Here is a 21,099-nt window from a genome sequence, read left to right as displayed (position 1 = left end):
TGTGGACAAGCAAAGAAAACAGATTTGGGAGGACCAAGGAAAGCCTGAAAGAATTCAGAGGATCGTCTTCTGCTAAGTATTGGCATAGGCTGTTTTCTGAAGAAATACATCAAAAAAGGACAGAAGCTAACTGAATTTACTGGTTTTCACTACTTTATTAGACACATATATTAAAATTGTATTTAGCCTTCTAGCTTCAGGTATTTCAGGCCACCAAATTAGCACCCTGGCTACTTATAATTTAGTAGCTATTAATTGCTACATGGAAAAGAGTAGAGCACATACCAACAGCTTTCCTGTTTGTTTTTATGTGGAGGTTAATATCAGACTGTACCAGTACCTCTCTGAAATGTTACAAGAAAACTTAGGGGATTTTTCTAAACTGAAAATAAAAGGTGAAGAAAGCTCAATTCAGACAGGATTACAGTCTTGCAGACATTTGGAGAGACATCTTGGAATTCGCTTCCTGAAATACAGATTGGGAGTATTCAAATAGTCTAACAATTTCCCATTCAAAAAACTCATCTATAAAGGGATACCACACTTATTTCAAATTACAAAAGGTAGCACTACAGCATCTAGAGACTCCTGTCTGGAAGGGCCCTGCTAGTACTTCTTGGCATTTGAAGAACACTTGAGGTACAGGTACTTTCAAAGGATATGCAATTTCTTTCACAGCCTAAATAGCCAAAAGTCACAGCAGCAAACCAGCACACTGATGTGAGGTTTGAGAGATGAGCCATAATAGGGGGTGTGTAGGTGCATAATTTTTAACAGAAATCCTCAAGGGTAGGGCAGGAGAACTACACACAGTAAATAAGTATAACTCATGTTCAAGACCAAATAGAGGGTCATGTATAAAAACAGTCAATGGAACTATATAATCTGTAGATAAGGCATTACAGTTTTGTCAGCACAGGTCTGAACAGACTCAACTCTAAGAGGATAAATAAAATATTGTATGTCTCTCCCACTCTTTTGCTGCTGCATCAGCTGCTGGCTCAAGCACAGTATTAACAATTAAACCCATTTAGACCATGACAGTGTGTTCAGTGTGTTCATCTATGCTGCACTCTCACGTCTTTCTCTCCTACCTCCAATTACAAATTAATTTTCCTTAGAAGTGCTATGGCTCTTACTGCTGCCCTTGATGGATATTAAATCACAGCCATAGATAACACAAGTAATCTTGTTACCTGCAGGTACAGGTTAGGATCACACAAGGCCCGGTTTGCTGGGCCTTGGCTGAAGGTCGGATATACCTGACTACATGAATCTAAGCCTAAACTGGGAAGACAAAGTACTTGAAATTAAGCTCTACAAATTCTACATAACCTTGGGTGAGGCGTCATATATAAAGGACTAAGCTTCCTTTCCATCTGTCCTGCTCTTCCTTTATTCCCCTTGTTTTTGATTAAACCCTATCTGGTGCCTGCATCCTTAAGCAACAGATTAAAAGAAACCCAGAAATCACTAAACTTTCTTGAAAGGCTCATGTGATCACAGACAGGAGTTCATGGAGTTTTCTCATGTATCTACTTTGCATATTCTGTGGCATATTACTAGCAGGAAAAATACAAATAGCAACAAATAAAAAACCCGAGAGGACCCACACTTTAATTCAATGAGCAGTTTTGATTTTCAATCTGCACTACTGCTTCTAATCTGTACACCCCCCTTACATTTTAAAATTAAGTCTGTTTAAAAAAAAACCAAACAAAAATTACATCTGGATGCTTCATATAAGCATAAAAGGTAAGTGTCTTCAGAAAAAAACAACTGTAAAAAATTGTGTCCATTAAAAAAGAGGGAATTCAGAAACAGAAATTAAACAATTTGATTAAAGCTATTTACAGAACCAATGATGATTCTGTGGTGAGAATTAGACCGTGGCATCTCACTGGCAGCAGTGTCTAAACTCAGAGCAGCAAAAATTAGTAGGCCAGGAATAATTTCATAATTGATATGTTTTAGCTAAGTTTCACTATTTCCAAAATAGGCAATTCCTCAGGGCTTATTTGAGAATAAAATATATATTCATAGTTTCAAAAATAGATTTTATGATAAATGAACTATACAATAGTATTTTTACTTTGATAAAATAGTTCCATTCTAAGCCTGAGCAAATCGTTGTAGGGATATAGATGTACAACTTTAACTACCTCCCAAGCCATGCAACAACTCCTAATATTTGTTTTAAAATTAAAAAGCCAGATGGATGAATGAGTTGACAGAACTATTGTTGTCATGTGGCTCTGCTGCAGTTTTGGTTTTCTTACTGTGTTATTAACTCATTAAGACAGAGGAAAATTAAGATGTAGGCTGTGTGTGCGCTGCACTGGACAATCCCAGAGTTTAGTATCAACTCAGGGCATCAACTGTTGAAGTCAACACTCTTTTAGTGATCTTTTTAATGAAATTTGTATTTCAGTAACCAGAACAGCTGGAAAATGGCATTCAGTATTACTCCATAATTAAATGGAAATACTGAGAAGTTAATTTAATGAAGAAATATCCCAGAGAAGCATCCAAAGCCATGTGACCTTAGGATATTTTTTACTGGACAGGATACTCCAACTGTACAACAAGCATAGCAACTCCTATGAGGATACTTCCAAGGCAACTGGACACCTTCTCATGATTTCACCATTTTCACGATGAGCTTGTGGCAAAACACATAAGGGAAAAACAGTCGCTGCCATTTTTTTTTCCCGCATCTGGTTTTTGGTTTGTGGTTTGGGTTGGTTGTATTTTTTTCTTTTTTTGGCAAAAATGCAAGCTATGGAATAATGTTAATAGAGCAGGTTGACTGTTACTCAGAAAACATTCTCAAAGTAATGCATCAATGCAATGAGCTACTGATCTTCCCGCTACCTTTGGGAAGTGAAAATATTACAGAAACACAGAATAAGGTGAGTTGGAATTTACTCTGAAAAGAATTACCTTATTCATGCCATTAACTTCTAAACCTCAGGAAGCTGCAGTAGACAGGGATTAGTTCAGTGCTATAAGCACCCCGCTTCTGACTGGGGGATGTTCTAACCACAGCAGAGCAGTCTGAAATAAGTCCACTTCAGTCTAGAAGAAATTATTTTCAGAAATGCTGCATACTTGCTCAGGGAATGTCTGGACTGCAAAAAGTAAGTAAATAAAAGTTACAGACCCAACTTTTTCTACTGGAATAAAATATACATAACTGAAGCCATTCCTGTGTTTAAAACAAAGCAACCAAACAATAACATTATTTATTGAATGTTGGTATAATGAAGTTACATTTATTTAAAGCAGATTGTTCTATACATTTTAGAAATTACTTCTCTATAATAATTTTGCAAGTTCTACTAGCTGTATTTTATTTATCAATGTTCCTTTTCATCTGTTTTAATAGATCTGAGACATTTCTAGTGGCAAGAGTAGATTGACAGAAGAAAACACCTGTAAGTTAACACAAAGGCAAAAACCCCACCTGGTTGAGATACCCAGCAGATGAGTTTGAGGGCTTTCATCTAGAATGTGACTTGCTTGCAATGAAGTACTAAGTACATTTGGAATCATGACACTTTGTGTTAAGACTTAATTCTTCAGAGAAAGATCTGAAGAGGGTGATACTTTCCAGAGCACTACCTGGCCTGATGTGCAGTCTTATTCACAGACTCTATGCCTGGTATTGCAAAGGGCTGGCATGAAGGGTGCCACAAAGCAGTAAAAGCACTGGGAATACTCTATTGCTCTTTCTTCTGCTACCAGCAAGAGGCTGGCTGGAAAAAATAACAATTCAAGCCAATGACAGACGTTTCTACTCTGATTTGAGGAAACTGTGAAAAAAAAATACATTCCAGGTGATATGAGATGGATTCTAAAACAAGTGATAAAAAGTTATGTGTAAAAAGTAGCCAGTTTGGGAATGCCAAGAATTAAGAGTAGCTGTGCTGGTCCTTATGGTATCACTTCATAGTAAGCACACCCAGTTCATGTTTTTAAGGCATTTTGCATAACATTCCCTAAGGTGTCTGCTTCACTCTTCATTTAAGGAAGGTTTTCTCTCCTTGCGCCCCTATCCTGCTGGGCATGACAATATGTACAAAAAGAGGGGTAAAATGCACCTAGTTATTTGCTGCTTTGGCAGTCTGCTTGTGCTTGGTTTCCTCAAACATATTATCAAGCTTCCATCACATCCTTGACCAGGTGACCAGAGGTATGGTAAACTTAAAACTTCAAAGAGCAGAAGAGATTTTGCATTTGGCACAGCCTAAGCTTTCACAGCATATACAGTCTCTCTGAAAACACTTCCAGAAAGGCTAGCACACCTTACATGCAAGGGAAAAGGGCCGGGGAAGGCGAGGGGGAGGGAAGAATTTTGTTGCAGAAACTGATTTCTGCTGCTTTGAAGGGGTTTTTCATGTGGTATCAATGTATTTTTCTGCACTGTCAAGTAAAGTATAATTGGAGCATAACTTTGCTTTCTTCATTCCGGTAGAGGGAATAAATGGGAACTCCCCACCAGGTCTACACTTCAGGAGTTTTGACAGGACATCTACCCTAGCCAGCAGTAAAGTGAAGGCATGTTTTTAGCTATCCTAACTGTGACCACCAACTTGGACATCATTGTAGTTAAACTGGCAAGAAGTCGTAGAATAATTGACTAAAAATACTACATCCTTAAAGGTGTCAGATTAGCCTACTAGTGATATAAATGTGATGCATAAATATGACAACTTCACTTTATCTATTACAACCTTAAGTGCATCAAAATAAATTCACAGCATTTTGTCTCACCAAGACTTCAAAAATCTCAGAGAACAGAGTATTTTATTTATGTGTCAGTATACAAGTCTTTGGAATGGCTTGTGGAGCCTCAAAGTCACCAGCTGTGACCAACAAAAAACTGTATGGGATGACTCCTCTGATTTTGCAGAATGTTTAGTTGCTGTATCTCTGTCAGACTAAATCATTGTTATACCACTGACTACGGGAAAATCATTGTTAAAACAGCTGATCAAATAACAGGCACTTAGAAAAGGAAAGAAAGGGACACTTCCCAAGTCACAAGTTCACAGCAAGCAATACTAACACAATACACTAGAAATACTCAAGATCAAAACAAGAATTAAACAACACTGGGCAGTACTGCTTAATGTCTTATATTAAAGTATTTACAAATATAATTAGAGATACAGAAACCCATATAAATATTAAAGACGAGTTTTGTGATTTAAAAAAAAATAGGGAAAACACTAAGATGAACACAGGTATTGGAGGATCTATATTGTTCTGGGAAGAAGGGCAGAAAGTAGAGAAGAGCAGAATTAGGCATTGTAAACAATCCATTAGGCTGTAAAAGGGAGAGCACAGAAGAAAGAGAACCTGAGGATCATTTCAGAAAGAACACGACCCTAAGGTTCAGTTGGGAGTTTATGACAGACCAATGCCAGGCTGCATTTCAGCCAGATGTCCCACCTGGATTGTCCACAGTGCCCTAAAAGGGAGGACAGTAGTTCTGGTGAAGAGGGATTTAAAATGAAAGAAGCTGGGCTTTAGAATGAAAGCAGAGGGACCTGTTGGAACAGCAGCTGCCCATAGAGGTGGTGCAGACAGCTGGCAAACAGCAGCCTCTCAGACAGCTGCAGCAAGATAGGCAGGAGCTGTCCTGTCAAGATCCTTCACGCAGTACATGTGAAGCTGAAGTTTCAGCTAACTTTTGAATGCAGTAGGATGTAACATAAGAATCGATAGTCAGAATGCTGAGAAGGTTCAGAAATTCCTTAAATTAAAAAAAAAAAGTATTAATAACAAGTTTACAACACCAGATTTATCAATATTAATTACTGCTTGGGAAAAGTTCTTAACTCAATGTATTTTGCATTTTGCATATTTTAGGAAGTTTATTTTACACTAATTAATTTTCTTACTGACTGCTGGAAAGAAAAACACCTTGAAGAAAGCAAAAAGCAGAGTGGCCATGAAATCGTACTGCTGGCAAGGGAATTGACAGGAGTTGCTTTAAATAGACTCCTCTCAAATAATAGGAATTAAAAAATTAAATAGGAGTATGTGGGGTATGCCCAGCCCCTGCCCTGGAGGGATGTCTGCTGAGATAAGGAGATTGCTCAATCTTCCAGCAGGACTCCCTGGGAAAGCAGCTAACCTTTTTACTCACAGCGAGAAAAGACAGACCCACAATCCTTTAGGAGACCCTATGCAGATCCTTTGTAACCCATTGGCCTTTACTCATCCCCTGTATCCCTATAAAAGCTAGCCCTCTGCCCCTGTGGAGAGGGAGAGTTCTCATCCCTGGCTTTCCCCTTCGCCGGAGTACGGACCGACAATAAAGCTACCTTTGTGCGGAACCAGCCACACGAGCCTCTCGTCTCTCTCTCTGGTCTGGCTTGGCCTGGAGGCTGCCCTGCAGAGCTGAGCTGGAATCACGAGCTGACAATCACTAAAGAGCCGACAGCCTCTGCAGGGGCCCTCCTGCCAGCAGCTGAGGGAAGACACCGGGCCTCGGGAAGGCAATTCCTTTCGGGACCATCTCTCCAGACCGGTCACCTCTTCCTGAGTCAGAGCTACTGACCCTTTCACCAGCTGTAATAGGCATATGTTTCAGGGTGACAGAATCCCTTCAAATTAAGCATTTACTAATGCACTTAGTCAAAGTCCACAAGATAAAGCTCCAGCAATTAAAAAAGAGTTTACTTCAAATATGTACCATAAACCCAAACTCCCTTGATGATTAATTGCATTGCATAATTGTGGCTCTTAAGACATACAGTCAATAAGACCAAAAAGACGTGGTTTCTGAAAATTATTATTCCTCATGACTTGCACAGACCTCTGACCCCTTGAAAGCCATGCTGATTATACCAGGGTAGTTTTTATGAAATGAGCATGACATCCTTGTTTTATTTCATCCACAGTTTTCATCTCCATCAAGACCAATCACTGTCTGTTAAGAATAATTTATTCTTATGTCAAGCCCTTTTGTTATTCTTTGCAGATGAGTCACCAAGGGAGAGTAGCTCTCTTAAATCTTTGCTTCATTAAGATAGTGAACTTACTGTAGTCAAGAAAGTATGACGTAACCATGAGGAACAGATAAAACCTGGACAAAATCCAATGCAAAATAAATGCTTAATTGATTTGAGATTAAACAGACATTAATAGAACAAACTCTTTGAGAGAACCAAGTGCCAAGGAGAGATGTTAGACCATGTACCCTGGAGTTAAAAGACTGTCATCCCAAGAACCTCAGCCAAAGCTACAAAAGTACACTATTATCAGACAATGTATTTTAAAACAGAGAGAAACATCGAAACAGGGGTTTTATGGAAGAGCTAATTCTTTAAATGGAAAATCTAAAATCTGCTAAAATCTATGATAAGAGTGAAAACTCTCCTGTACTGCCTGCCACCTGCTTTAAAGACATGACACATAAATGGATGCATTAATAGGTGTCCATTAATTTCCATAACCTGTGTTGTTAGCGACATATCATAACAAAGATAAGACACAATTATTGCCATTTATCTTGCTTTGTTGATACCTATACTCTGGTCAGAAGATGCAGACAGAACACTATTTTGGACATTAGGCAGTCTGGATATTCAGTAACAGCTAAGTCAGTTCCACGAATCATAGAAGAAAAGGTTTTCAAAATATCAGACAGCTGCCCAAGTAATTACTTTTAGATTATTATTTCTACCACAATAAAAGAGCATATTAATTTAATATGTCAAATGGTCAATCTTCAATTAGGACCAAGAACTAATCAGGATGATTAGAAAGCAAAGAGAGGGTTCTCACCACGTCTACTTTCATGGTGGCTGTAAGACTCTCAGATATATTCTCTAGCATGCTTAGACTAAGATCAGCATTTTGATATAAAGAAATAACCTTGAGATTGTCAGGTTTTACATTATATATATAATTCAAATAATCCTTTGGGGCAACAGCATCCTTTTCTCTGGAACATGGCCAGAGAAAGCTGGGCTTACAGGAATAGGAAAACATGAAAAAAAACACAGAAAAAAGTATTTAATGTCACACTGTTAGTAAAGAAAAATATATTGGCACAACAGCAACAGAAAACCTGCATGGCGTTGCTCAAAACATCTCTATTTCTCATATATTCAAAATTGGAGCCAGAAGGAAAGGGAGGAGGGAGAAATATTTTAGAGACTCTGATAAAGCTCTAAATAGAACATCCCAAGAGCCAAAAAATGATAGTACACCGGTCCTTTTAGACTACAGCAGGGTGAGGACAAAGCTAGAATATTACTGACCAACAGTTTATAAGAAACAAATGGCCAGATTTTAAAGATTCCAATCAATTGTGCAAAGAAGGAAAAAATGAAATCCAGATACTTGCAGAGCAGAATGTGTCAGCCTCATTTCCCAAAACATGATTCTGCAAATAATTTAGCATAAGAAAAAAGTTTCCAACAATGTCTGGTTCTTTCCATCAGCAAATACTTTCCCTACAGATTATCTTCTTCTAACTTAAATGAAAAACAGCCGTCTTTTTCCCAATACCACTGATGTTTTAAAGGGATGAATAATACATAGTAGATACACAGCATTTTGTGTTTTCAGAACACTGAAATCACTGACTATTGCTCAGAACAACTCTGTAAAGGTAAATAAATAGATGCAAATGAGAGTAGTATTTTTACTCTTCTTAAATTAAGCATGGGAAGGGAAGGATCACCAAGTTTCCTCTTGCCCTGGGACAAATACACTACATGCACTTACTGCTCTTCCTTTTAAAACAATTAGCCATTTGGAATCTCTGCTGTCTCTAATGGCTTTCTGCCTCACCTCAACTGGAATTCATGCCAAGAATCTTACACGTTAAAAAAGGTCCAAGTAATCCTCCTGTAATTCTCAAAAGCTGCATGCCACAAAAACCAACTGACTATACTGCAGCTTTAGAAGGCTCAAGGATACTAAATTCACATGTGGTTTTGATCATGTTCTGCAGCTACCCCAGCAGAAAGTTCTGTAATAGATCATCTACATTGCCATTTGTGACCCAAAAGGAAAGCATTTTTACTTATGTTCGGTTCAGCACTGATTTTCCTTTTCCTAAAGGAATTTAATTATTTATTCCATGTATGGAATCAACCCATCACCAATCAGTTCACGAGCTTCAATGAAGTGGAAGATCAAATTGCTCTTAATTTTATTTTTTTTTTCACATTATAAACATGTACTTTCTGGAATAGTTAAAAATACCTTTTACAATCTGTCCCGACACACACAAAACCTTTTCAACAGGATCACAGGATACCAGTTCTCGTTCAGCCACAAAACACCTGGAAAATGCTACTTTTAAATCTGCACTGAGCTTTTTAATAAAAGCAGAAATCAATTTCATACTAGTAACTTCAGCTTTCGTATAAAAACCTCACTAAAATCATGGGCAGGCCTACCTCAGTAAACACTGATCATGTGCAAGATTAATTAAATCCTCAAATGTTAGTTTGTCCAACTAACATAAAATTATGCAATCTTCATTAGTCTACTACTAAGACAACCAATATTTTTTGGCAGCAACTCTTTATCACGCAACAATGTCAATGAGTTACTTCTTTCCTGTCACCCAGTCTTACATAGAAGTATTTTACTTGCTAAAACCAAACAGAACCCTCTCAGCAGTGCTGTACAGCTGCAACTTCCAGGTAGTTTAGGACTGCACTTTTTTTTTTTTTTAAATCACTTTGACAAAAAAGCAGATTCACCAAAAAAAAAAGAACAAAAAAAAAGGTATTATTTTTATGTTCATGGAATTTTAAAGGGGTACATTTCAATTATAATTTGGAAATATTGTCAGGCTTGCAAAAAAATACTTCTTGGAACATGACCTAGCAAAGAACTGTACTCTCTGTCCTTTGCAGTATCTTTTTACTTCAGTGTTCATTTTAGTTCAGCCCAATGAGAAGCAATGTTTTTGTGGGGCTTAAAATTACTAAGTGAAGAAGATTTTGATCTATATTGAAAAATTATTATTGTGGAATGAGTTCATAATCATAATCAATGTATTTGGCATATACCTATGAAATGCACACCACTTACTAGGATGTTGCCAGGTCTTTATCTTTCTGCATATAAAACTTTACGCATGAAATGCAGCAGCACCAGAAGCAAAACACTTGGGTTAATACCACGAGAGAGTGCAGCAATGCTGAAACGTCCATGTCTTCGCTCTGTCACAAAGGTCTCAGTTTATCTAGATCAATTGCTTTTCCTAATTTCAGTTAAAATGCCAAAGAGAAGTTAGTAAACCACCAGATGGAACAGAACTAAGTTAAACTTTAAAGCCATTTAATCTCTTTTAAGGAAAGAAGAGCATCAAAGCATTCAGTAATGTTTTCTTCTCTGCTTAAACATTTTGTTTTCCCTTTTAAGCTGCCGTAAGACTGGCTTTAGGCAAGAAGAAGAAACAGTAGTGGCACTGGGGTAGGGGAACTTCTAGGCATACGGCATTTGCCAGTTACTATAGCTCAGAACAACTAGAACTAACTACATTCAGACAGCTTACAAATGCCACAGCAGAAAAAAGTTACTGAAGAGGAGGGTATTTCAGGAGATTGCATGAGGGCTCACAGGGGAAAGGTAAAGGTACCCTCATCAGATCTATTATTGCTTACGGTCAGTAGTAATCAAACCTAAAATCTGAAGAGCCAGCTTCTTGCAAAATAGTAGTGTGACACAGGAATTTCAGTAAATCTCGGCGTGGCCATCACAACTTTTGAGGTCTCCAGGAAAACCCCTCTCACAATGCCAGTTTGTCAAGGAAGCTTAACAAAGTATCCCACAACAAAAAACTACAACTCCTAAGGCAAAAAACCATAAATTCTCTGTAAATCTTACTTTTATCATTAGGCTTTTAAATACTGTTTAATTGTCAGGAACTCTGTATCTATGGGTACACAACGGGAGTGGTTTTGTGTCAAAAAAAGTGGTTTGGCTGGACCAACACCACCCGGGATCAGCCTCCCCTTGCCTGTGCCAGCCTTAGGGCTGTTGCTCATTGTTTCGTTACTACACTGGTTTAATTGCAACAGTTCATTTGCTGCAACATCACGCTAATTAATCACGGGGCTGAAGCTTGCCTTTGTGCCAAGAGAACCAACCCCTTTCTCCCAGCATTCGCAGCCTGACACAGTCAGCCCTGCAAGAGGAGGGATTCCTTCTTCCTTTACTGAAGAGTATCAGTGGGAACTCCAGAGGACCCTGCAGTCTTGAAGTGCAACCATAAATAAGCAGACAGAGACAGGGAAGAGGTAGACTGGTACATGCAGAAGGCAAAGGGATCAAGGGCAGCAACAATAAATTAGCAGCTGCAAGAGGGTTGAAAGAAAAGGCTAATGAAAGCTGAGAACACACAGTGCATTTAGTGAAGCTCTAAGAAGGACAGAAGAAAATGAGCTGCAGGCACAGAAAACAAAGAAGCAGAAAAGCCTACCCAGAGGCAAACTATAAAACTCAATAAACATCTGCTGATTGAGCTTCCAGACTCTAAATACAACTATTATAAGCAGGAGAAAAAGGACTCTAACAATTTATTTTAAAATACATAAATTGGAAGACCCCATGGTCTAGAAATTTTCTGTGTCACGGTCACCTTTTTCAAAAAATCTATTTTCTCAAAGTTACTAGAGCACATCATCTCTTCAAGCAATGCCACCAAATATGCATTAAACCTACAACACTGTCATCCTTAAAAAAAGTAAACCTGTACCAATTCAGCTTATCAATAAAATCCTCTAGAATCCTTTGCTTCTCTAAAAATATGGTTTTAAATATAATTTCATAACCATGCTCCAAGCTAGATACATTCCTCTTTGCAAGACCAAGCCAAGCAACTGCAATTGAATTATTAGTTTCATTAATAACATTTTTGATAAATCATGGTAATATAGTGAAATTAATAAATTGAAATGTAAGTTCTTATACATTACAATAACAGAATTGCATCAATAATGGTGTGCAGCTTATTTCAGCTCCTTAAATGAAATGCACTATAAAGTACAAAGCATCACTGTCATGGCAATGGTACTGCATATTACTGGCATTTCAAATTTAACACAAAGCTTACTCTATCAGTTGTTCTATTTATATTTTCTGTACACAAGACAGGGTTTTACACTTGGTCTAAATAAATAATGATCACTAAATCTTGGCAACATGGTCCTTTAACCATTCCAGGATAAGTCAGATTGATAATTTAAGGCTACCAACTGTTCACAATTCCCATTCAGACAAATAAATAGTGCAGCTTTAGACAAAGCCCAGGGGAGAAAAAATCTAGAAAGCACTGAAAAACTGAACTAACTGGACTGTGAATTACTTCATTGACTCCAAAAGACCAAATGAATCCAGCATTTTAATTTCTCAGTAAAATCTCTGCTCTTATTTAAAAAATGAATGCTGACTCAGTTGTCAGAATGATGCCCTGAAACACTCTGAAGTCATGAATCAGCAATGGCAAAAGTTCACAAGTAAGAAACTCATGTAACTTCTTACCATAAGTTTGAGGTGTATATCCTCTAGACAACTGTCTATTTCTCCCTCCCCCTTTCCCAATGGATGCTGATTCCTGTTCTCAGCTTTTCCTACACTGTAGAATGTTTCCATCCTGATTGTGCCAAGCACCAGTGTTCACACGACCGTGACAGAAGAGTGCTGCTAAGAAACAGTCCTCTCATGGGGAAGGGAATCGCTAGTTTTTAACTTTGTTTTGATCCATTGGGAGCTGTGATTATACACTGTGAAGGAGCCAGACCATATATGCATTTTAATCTCTGCAGAATTTCCTGCTTCTCAGAAATGATGTCCCATTAGTCCCTGACAGTAACACACAGATATACCAGATAAGTCTGTCATCTTCAGGGATTTGGCGTAGTGCAGTACTAAACAACCAGGACATCCATACCCACATTAGGAATTACTCACATTCTTTTTAGATTGAATTTACTATGAATGTGTCTTTGAAATCTAAGTTTAACTTCAAAGCTGATTTAAGTGAACAAACTGAGCTGGATTCTGGATTAACAGCAAACTCATTATCACTAGAAACTCCCACATTACTGTATTTAAAAAACAAAATCTAAATTTAAACTTCCCTACTGTGATTTATTTCTGTAGTCCTGCTTTTTCAGATCCTTATGAAGGCAGCATTATATGAGACAGAACATACATAATGTCAACATCTGGTAAGAACTAAAACTGCAAAATTCTTCCTTTGTTCTCTTGGAAGGAAAACATCTTCCATGAAAAGCCACTGTAATTTGCTCTAAAAATTAGCAGCAAGGGCACAAAGACAAACAGTGGAAAAGTTTTCCCCTTCTATTTTTTCCTTTTTTAAAAATCACTATAGGTCATCCATTGTAATACTTTGCCTTGGTTTTCTTTTTTAAATCAGAACAATGAAAAAATCTACTAAATTCTAATCATACCATTCAACAGAAGGAAATTAAATTTTTAATAAATTGACAGTTTCTGAAGCTTACTAATTCCTTAAATGGAATTATTCATAGTAGGATACTATCCTCTCTTGCCACTCCAAGACAGAGAAATTTCTGACAGAATTAACTCAATAAATGTTCTGCAAGTGAATATTTTGTTTATTCACAGAAAGTTCCCTTGATGTTTCTAAAAAAAAATACCTTTTTTTTTGTTCCAATATATATCGTGCTCCTGTTATCTTCAAAGGCACAACAGTCCTTGGCACTTACAGAAATATTATTTGACCCCTCTCATAACCATAAGATGCTGGAGTTTATGATCCAGAGAGGAGAGAGATGGTCAAAAATCAAGATCACAACTGTAGATTTCACTCAGACCTCTCCTTGGAAAAGTCCCATGGGGTAAGTTTATGAAATGAAAGAGGCCTATGAAAGCTGGTGGACACCAAATTGAATGTGAGCCAGCAACATGCTCTTGCTGCAAAGAAGGTGGATGGTATTCTGGGCTGGATTAGGAAAGTACGGACAGCAGATACAGAGATGTGAGCTTTCTGTTCTTCCCAACACTGGTGAGGCCACAGGTGGAGCTGAGTCCAGGTCTGGGTTCCCCAGTACAAAACAGATATGGACATACTGGGACACCAAGATGATAGATGGACTCCAGCACCTCTTCTATGGGGAAAGGCTGAGAAAGCTGGGACTGTGCATCCTGGAGAAGAGAAGGCTCAGGGGATCTCACCAAGGTACATAAACACCTGCAGGGAGGGTGCAAGGAGGATGGATCCAGGCTCTTTCCAGTGGTGCCCAGTGACAGCACAGGGGCGATGGGCACACACTGAAACACAGGAGGTTCCCGCTGAACATCAGGAAACTCCTTTTCCCTGTGAGGGTGACCGAGCACTAGTTACTCAGGGAGGTGGTGGAGTCTCCATCCTTGGAGATATTCAAAAGCTTTTCACAGTCTTGGGCACTTGGGTCTAGTTGACCCCACATGAGCAGGGGCTTAGACCAGGTGACAACCAGAGGTCCCTGACAGCCTCAACCATTCTGTGATTCTATAATGGGAAATGACATCTCATTACTGAAGAATATGATTATGTAACATTTTGAATGAGATATGCCACTTGCCTATAACTCATTGGCATCAATCATTACATTTAGAAGTGCTTAAATATGCTATAAAAAGAGATTCAGCCTAACACACAATACAGAAATATAGGAAGTTCAAGAAATTCTCAAAGGAAGGAGAAAGCCTACCTTCATGAAAAGCAATTAGCACATTTATTTCCATTCCAGAAAGGGTAGGTATTGAAATTCAACCACATGGAGTTTCACAAAGAAAGATAATTATGGGTATTCATAGGTATTCAACCCTGCAGGATGTGAGACAGAATCTGTAAGTTTTAGAAAGCATGGAAAAAAAGTTCTGTGTTTTCCAGATCTCTCTCACCAAGTAACTAAATTAATACAGATCTCCACGCAATTATGACTTGACAGTTATGAATCAGTACACTTTTTTCCTACTTTGCTCCACAGGGGAGCTATCCATTAGGAGAAATAGATTCTGTCCACTCTTTAATCCAGCATCTCATAAGACAGAAGAAAAGTGTAATTGGAAATACTGTCAACAATTTTTGTCCTTCACATACAGCAGGCAGCTATTTGCTTCAGGCAGACAAAAATTTTTCTCTCAAGGATTTACTTTACTTACACATTTCACTGAAATTAACTGCATTCTTACTTAGCATGGGCCAGACCATCCACCAGGTGAGTTATACCTGGCAGATCGCTGACCTGTGCTATAGCAAGCATCATGAGAGAATTCTCTTCCCACAGGAGAGAGATTACAACATACCAAAAGAAAGAACCAGCTGATGAACAGGTCAACCAGCATGAGTTTAAATAAAAAGATCCAAGTACACCTGCAAATCAGTTTAAATAAAAAGAACCACCTAAGTCAGTAAATTAGACAAGAGCAGTATCAGAAACTTGAAAAAAATTATGCTATATAATGCTGTGCAAAAGAAAAGGGAAAAAATAGATTAAGGGATGGAAAAATGAACTTATCTCATGAAGATAAAACATCTTACATGTAATGTTAAAAAAAAAAGAAGTTAAACATGTATGACAGCAAAGGAGTCCTCGGTACATCATTCTAAAGCGGGTACCTGGTCTTTTCTGCAGATGACAATATCCACTTTGGTTTCGGTACATGGCTGCAAAACGCATCTCAAGCACGTGAATACAGGCAAAGGAAGGAAGATTCAGCTGATGAGCCACTTGAAGAGCAGCAGTATCAGTCCCAACTGCAGTTAACAGCCAGGTAGATTCTACCACCTCCTACCTGGCAACAGCTTAAGGGTATACAACCTCTGCAATTTAGATAGGATACAAACTTCAAAAGATTATCAAACTAGAGGCATTCAGCCACCCAAAGGATAGGAAGCAGACCAGCACAGTTTGGGGTAGGATTATCACAGCCACTTGTAGATGGAGGCCAGATAACACAAAGTCTTTGCAAGCAAATGATACTTTTGGGTCTGCAGTTTGCAAAACGTAGACTTTTCAAGACAGGCACCTGTGCTGCTTTGTAGGAACACCAGCTTTAGCCAAACCTCTGCGGACACAGTTCAAAAGGACACTGAGTTGTCACTGAAATAGTTTGGGACTTATCACATAGCATAGTAATGATCTTGTATTTCTCTGTCATCACAACCATAAATCACAGTTCTGCGTTAACAATTATAATTCCATCACTGCAACCAAACAATTTACTTTTTTTGGAAACATTTCAAAAAGTTGCTCTGGCTGATCAGAAACCAGAGGCGCTGTTGTGACTCTAGCAAACACTGAAATAGCCTCATATTTTAAAATGTATAAATGGCTTGTTTTAAAACAGTACCTCATTTCAGTTATCAGGAGATGGCCATAATCCTGATGTAAATTTCTATTTTGTGATGCATTCGATGGTGATACCCAAATAATCTGCAATAATATCCAGCAACGACCTTCTGAAGCATTTAAAAAATTCTACAAAGGTTATTGAGGGTAATTCATAAAATTTAGCATGCAACCAATAATATTACATACAACCACGTGGGCTAAATCTAAGCATACTGAAAAAATACTTCTTTCTGTATTTCTTTAAGTTTAGGAGGACAGAAAGGATTTCTGTCCATATTTTAATTTTAATGACAAATTTTCATATATAATTACAACAGAGTGAGAACATGCAAGCCAATTTCCAGAGTCTTAATAAATATTTCTATTCATTAGAGATAGTGAAAATCTAAATCTACAGAAAATATTTATCATTCATACAGACAGTTAATTTTTATGAGAAATCCCGACATGGGACTGACTAAAGGAGGTTTCCACCAGTGTCCAAATGGCTTCTCTACCAGAATCAGATCCCCCACCAAACCTCCATCCTTCAGAGTCTTTGAGCTCAGAGACCATCACATATCCCTACAGAGTCCAAAAATTCATATAGTATTACTACATGTAACAGGAAAGTCCAGTTAACCCTTTCCATGCTACTTGAGAAGCAGAAATTCTCATCACAAGTAAAACCTGCAGCTAAAAGCACCATACAGCGTCATAAAGACAGTAAAACCTAAACGTAAGGAAAACACCCAGAAGCGACATGAACACATTCCTTTTCAGTCCTACATTGAACTACTCAGAGCCCCAGAAGAGGAACGTAATGACACATCACTGTCTGTGTCCAATCCAAAGACACAGCCTCTCTTTGTGTCCTCTCTTCACACAAACACAACACAGAAGCTTCTGCCTTTGCAAACCTTAACCTTTCAGTTTATGGATTCTTCTTTCAGGACATTTTGTTTATGCGTCCCTTTACAGACTACAAATCCAGAGATTGCAGAAGAACACAAAAATACCTTTTGAAAGAAGAATCTTGTAATTGTTCCCACACAGAGCCATGTTCTCATATGTCCAAGTCTGATCAAAGGCAAAACCACATTTTACTTTTCCAAGTTGGAAGAGAAGGAGGGAAAAGATTATAATCCTTATCTCCAAAAATCTTCCAGGAATGAACTCTGGCTTTTTAATCTATGAATAGAAACATCAAGTCTCTAAAAGCAATTAGACAATCCAATACATTGTTAATGGTGCTTTCACAGCATTTGTCCTCACAGCTTTTTCAGTATATAAGGCATTTTTCAAACATTATTTTTCAGGAGCAAGGAATATTAAAATATCAGGCAGATAAATTACATAATCTTTGTATTTTTTTCATTAGGAGGCTGCAGAAGAGCATTATCAGTGCTGACAGTGTCTGGGCATTTTGACTAATCTTTTTATAGTGTTTCAATTTAATAATAGCCAAGCCTGGAGCACACTCTGTGCCTGATAAGCAGCTCACACAAATCCAGGAAAAAACCATTTTCTTTGAAGTCACTATGTTTTTAACACTGGAAATACCACACACACTGTGAATTACATATATTGATCATGCCAGAGCACCCCTCAGCTTGACTATGAACCCAATCTAAAGGCTGCATTCAGACTGACAGTCACTATCCAGGAGCATGTCCATGAAAGTTTACCACTGAAGCATTTTCTTTAAATTAGTAGATACATCAGTGTAACAGAGACACACAGTAAGTCTTTAAAATCTGTAATTATATTTCACATCTAATGTCTCCACACTCCTCAAGACAACAGCATGGGAAAATGCCAGGTTTGCAAGGCTGACTAGTACTTCACAAAGCCCATTTGAACCAGGAAAGAGGAGAGAGTTCATCCAAAGATTTGCAAACTTTACCTCAGCATCTCTGAAGCACTAAAGCTGAGCACACTCTTTTAAGGCTACCTCCAGATGAAAGTTTTACCCAGCTCTCCACTAGAAATCATTTAAGAAAGTTTCTCCTTAAGGTATTTTGATTTAAGCATACCACGCTGCGGCGTTCACTTTTCTAACACTTTAGCAGTCCACACTGTTCACCTTTTTGGATTGTCTGCTGCTAGGAAAAAAATCAGTTATGCAACTTTTTCAAGGTTAAAATAATTTTAAAATATGCCATGTTTGCCGTTTGATAACCACATTCCACTCTGTTCTATTGTAAGGCTGCAGTATTTCAAAGGATTAATAATTTATCACATTTCCCAAAACACCACCTGACTGGGGAAAACACACCTTCTCTGTTGACAAGGAGAAGTACACCCTTCTGTGTTACAACCTGCACAGCTTCAACACTAACAGCCAAGGCTATATCCAGTAGCAGAAATGGAATTGCAGTATAATATGGTGTTTACCTGCTCATGAGAGGTATTGGAAATACCCTGGCACATTTGTTGCATGGCCAGAGACCATTCCGGAAGCAGATGCAGTATTAGGATGACATTTACTCACTGATTTTGTTGGAAGAGTACCAAGCTCAGGAAGATAAAATGAGTATTTGGGACTTAATCCTACCTTGGAAACATAAAAAACCTCTTCCCCATTCCATCAGTGCTCTTTCCCCACATGTACGTACAGTGACAGCACAAGCTAGTGCTTGTTCTAAAGGAACAGAGGCACACATGGGAAAGTACCTCAGGGTGAGGATGGTCACTGCTGAACTCTTCCTCTTCCTCCTCCAGGGAGGCTTTGAGTGATGTCCTGCTTCTCTGCTGGTAATCCATCTCACCCCACAGCTCCCTCAGACTCACTGGACTTCTGTAAACAACTTCAAGCCATGCAGCCCCTCTTACTTCTGCAATTCTCCTTCCATGATGCTCTTATCAGAGTTCAGTTTATAGGTAGAGCAGCAGCAGAACACAAATCTGAGAAGAAAGTGCAATATAGTCCTACTATAAAATTACTAAAAAGTCAGAATTTAAGCCTTTCAGACTTGTTCATTTCCTTATATTTGGTATTACATGTAAGGTTTTGGTGAAATCCTTCATATGAACTCATTATTCCGCTTCCTACACAAACACCAGCTTTGAAGTCTGTCCCTCCTTCCTCTCCCCCAAATTTTAAGTACCTTGTTAAAACAAAAAAAAAGGTAGTCATTTTTACAAGACAAACAGCCTACCTGATTATTCCAGTCAATGTAAAGGGCTAAAGAATATGAAGCTGTAGCTAATGTTGTCACATACACATTTGTATCCTAAACACTTGACATCCAAACACAAAGAAGCAGGAGGTATACAGTGTGCACCTAAAGCAGCATGCTATCTTCTAATTTTGCTGTGCAGAAAATACAAGCTTTTCAGATGTTATACACCATCAACTCATGCAGCAAGTGCTAAAAGAACACAATAAACAGTAACATACAAATCAACTGCAATGCTGAATGTATTGCGTTACTGTAATACCAGCCCTTATATCATTACAAAATCTCTTAGGCACAGTCTTACTACCAGCAAATCACAAGACTCACTTAATGAAAATGATAGCCAACAACATAATTTGGCTTTTAATTCAAGGATAAAATTTATCTCCTAAGTACACAATTGAGAAAAATATCGTTAAGCTCAGCACTTAACATTTCTTTCACATTCCTGCACTAATAAGTTTAGCTGTTCCAGCATTAGGCTTGGGTGTAACTGCTGGCCCCATTTAGTCCAACAGATGTACCAGGTCAGACCATAGCTCTCCCTATTTCAGCACACCATCTCCACAGCGAATGGCCAGGGGAGCAGGTAAGATCAGTATGTAGGGGATACCTCCTCAAAATGCTGGAAAACTAGCATGTTTCAAATGTTTTAAAATTAACATTTAAATGTTTTAGATGTTTTAAAACCAGGTAGTACCTTTGAATTTGGAAGAAAATACAGATTAGACAATACAGCTCCTTCTAGATGAACATCTCTTTCTGCAAAATAGCCAATTTAATAGGTACACAAAGCACTTAAATTCTGATACAAAGCTTCATTTTCAATGATGTACAAAACGGTCTGCAGTTGTGGGCATCCCGCTGTTTACCTGTACTGATGTCTTTTCCTGGTCTTAAAATCAAGAGTCAGACACAGTTGGAAGGGAAAAAGGGATTTTACCTTGGTATTTATTTTAAGGACCCTTAGGTGCACACGTCCAGGTCGAATGCACCTCAATGCCCACCGCAATGCCTACCACACAAAAGATCTGGTATAGCATTTAGCAGATCTATCAACAATTCCCCAATGAGAGGCTCAAATGAGTCCCCCCTCCCCAAGGAACCTTCCCCTGGATGGTTCTATCTCAGTTTACAAAATGTGTTCTGGAGAGGACCTTGGGGTCTGGGGCACACTGATCCCTAACTATGAAGCTTCTAAAATGTTCAGTCTCCTAGCTTGACAGACAAGTCCAAGAATGTAGGCAAAAAGCACTAAGAATACAGAAATTGTAGAAAGGTATAACAGGGGTTTAAAAGAAAAGGCAAAAAATCATCATGGCATCAGTACATGTTTTCAGTAATGTTAATGATGTTGACTTTTAAAATATGCCTTGTGTTTACAACAAAGCTTTTCAGAATTTCAGGAGTAAAAAATTGCAGAGAGCCAATGAGAGATTTCATAACTTGGTTATGCATATAAATCACATCCTTCCTTTATCAAGCCTTTACAGGCAAGCTCTGCAAATTGTGTTAAGCCTTAATATGGACAGGGGAAGGCCCATTTCAGAATAGTAGAACAGAGTTTT

The 21,099-nt window shown here is 38.2% G+C and overlaps 1 protein-coding gene across 5 annotated transcripts in view; it reads right to left on the bottom strand.

The window, feature by feature from the left end:
• MCC (MCC regulator of WNT signaling pathway) overlaps positions 1 to 21,099 on the bottom strand; it is a 186,562-nt gene that overhangs the window by 115,378 nt on the left and 50,085 nt on the right. The window contains exon 1 of one of the 5 annotated variants that reach the window (XM_010391360.4): positions 19,026 to 19,130. The exons of 3 other annotated variants lie outside the window; for them this stretch is intronic. In XM_010391360.4, coding sequence (XP_010389662.1) covers positions 19,026 to 19,115 — 90 coding nt within the window. In that variant the 5' untranslated portion in view covers positions 19,116 to 19,130. Of the gene's footprint in view, positions 1 to 2,943; positions 2,968 to 19,025; positions 19,131 to 21,099 lie in introns of those variants that run through there. One more of the 5 variants, XM_010391362.4, reaches the window with a different exon arrangement.

The sequence above is a fragment of the Corvus cornix genome, chromosome Z (genome assembly GCF_000738735.6).
Source record: "Corvus cornix cornix isolate S_Up_H32 chromosome Z, ASM73873v5, whole genome shotgun sequence".
Classification (NCBI taxonomy): domain Eukaryota; kingdom Metazoa; phylum Chordata; class Aves; order Passeriformes; family Corvidae; genus Corvus; species Corvus cornix.
The sequence above is the reverse complement of the archived record's forward strand: the minus strand, read 5'-3'. Positions and strand labels throughout refer to the sequence as shown.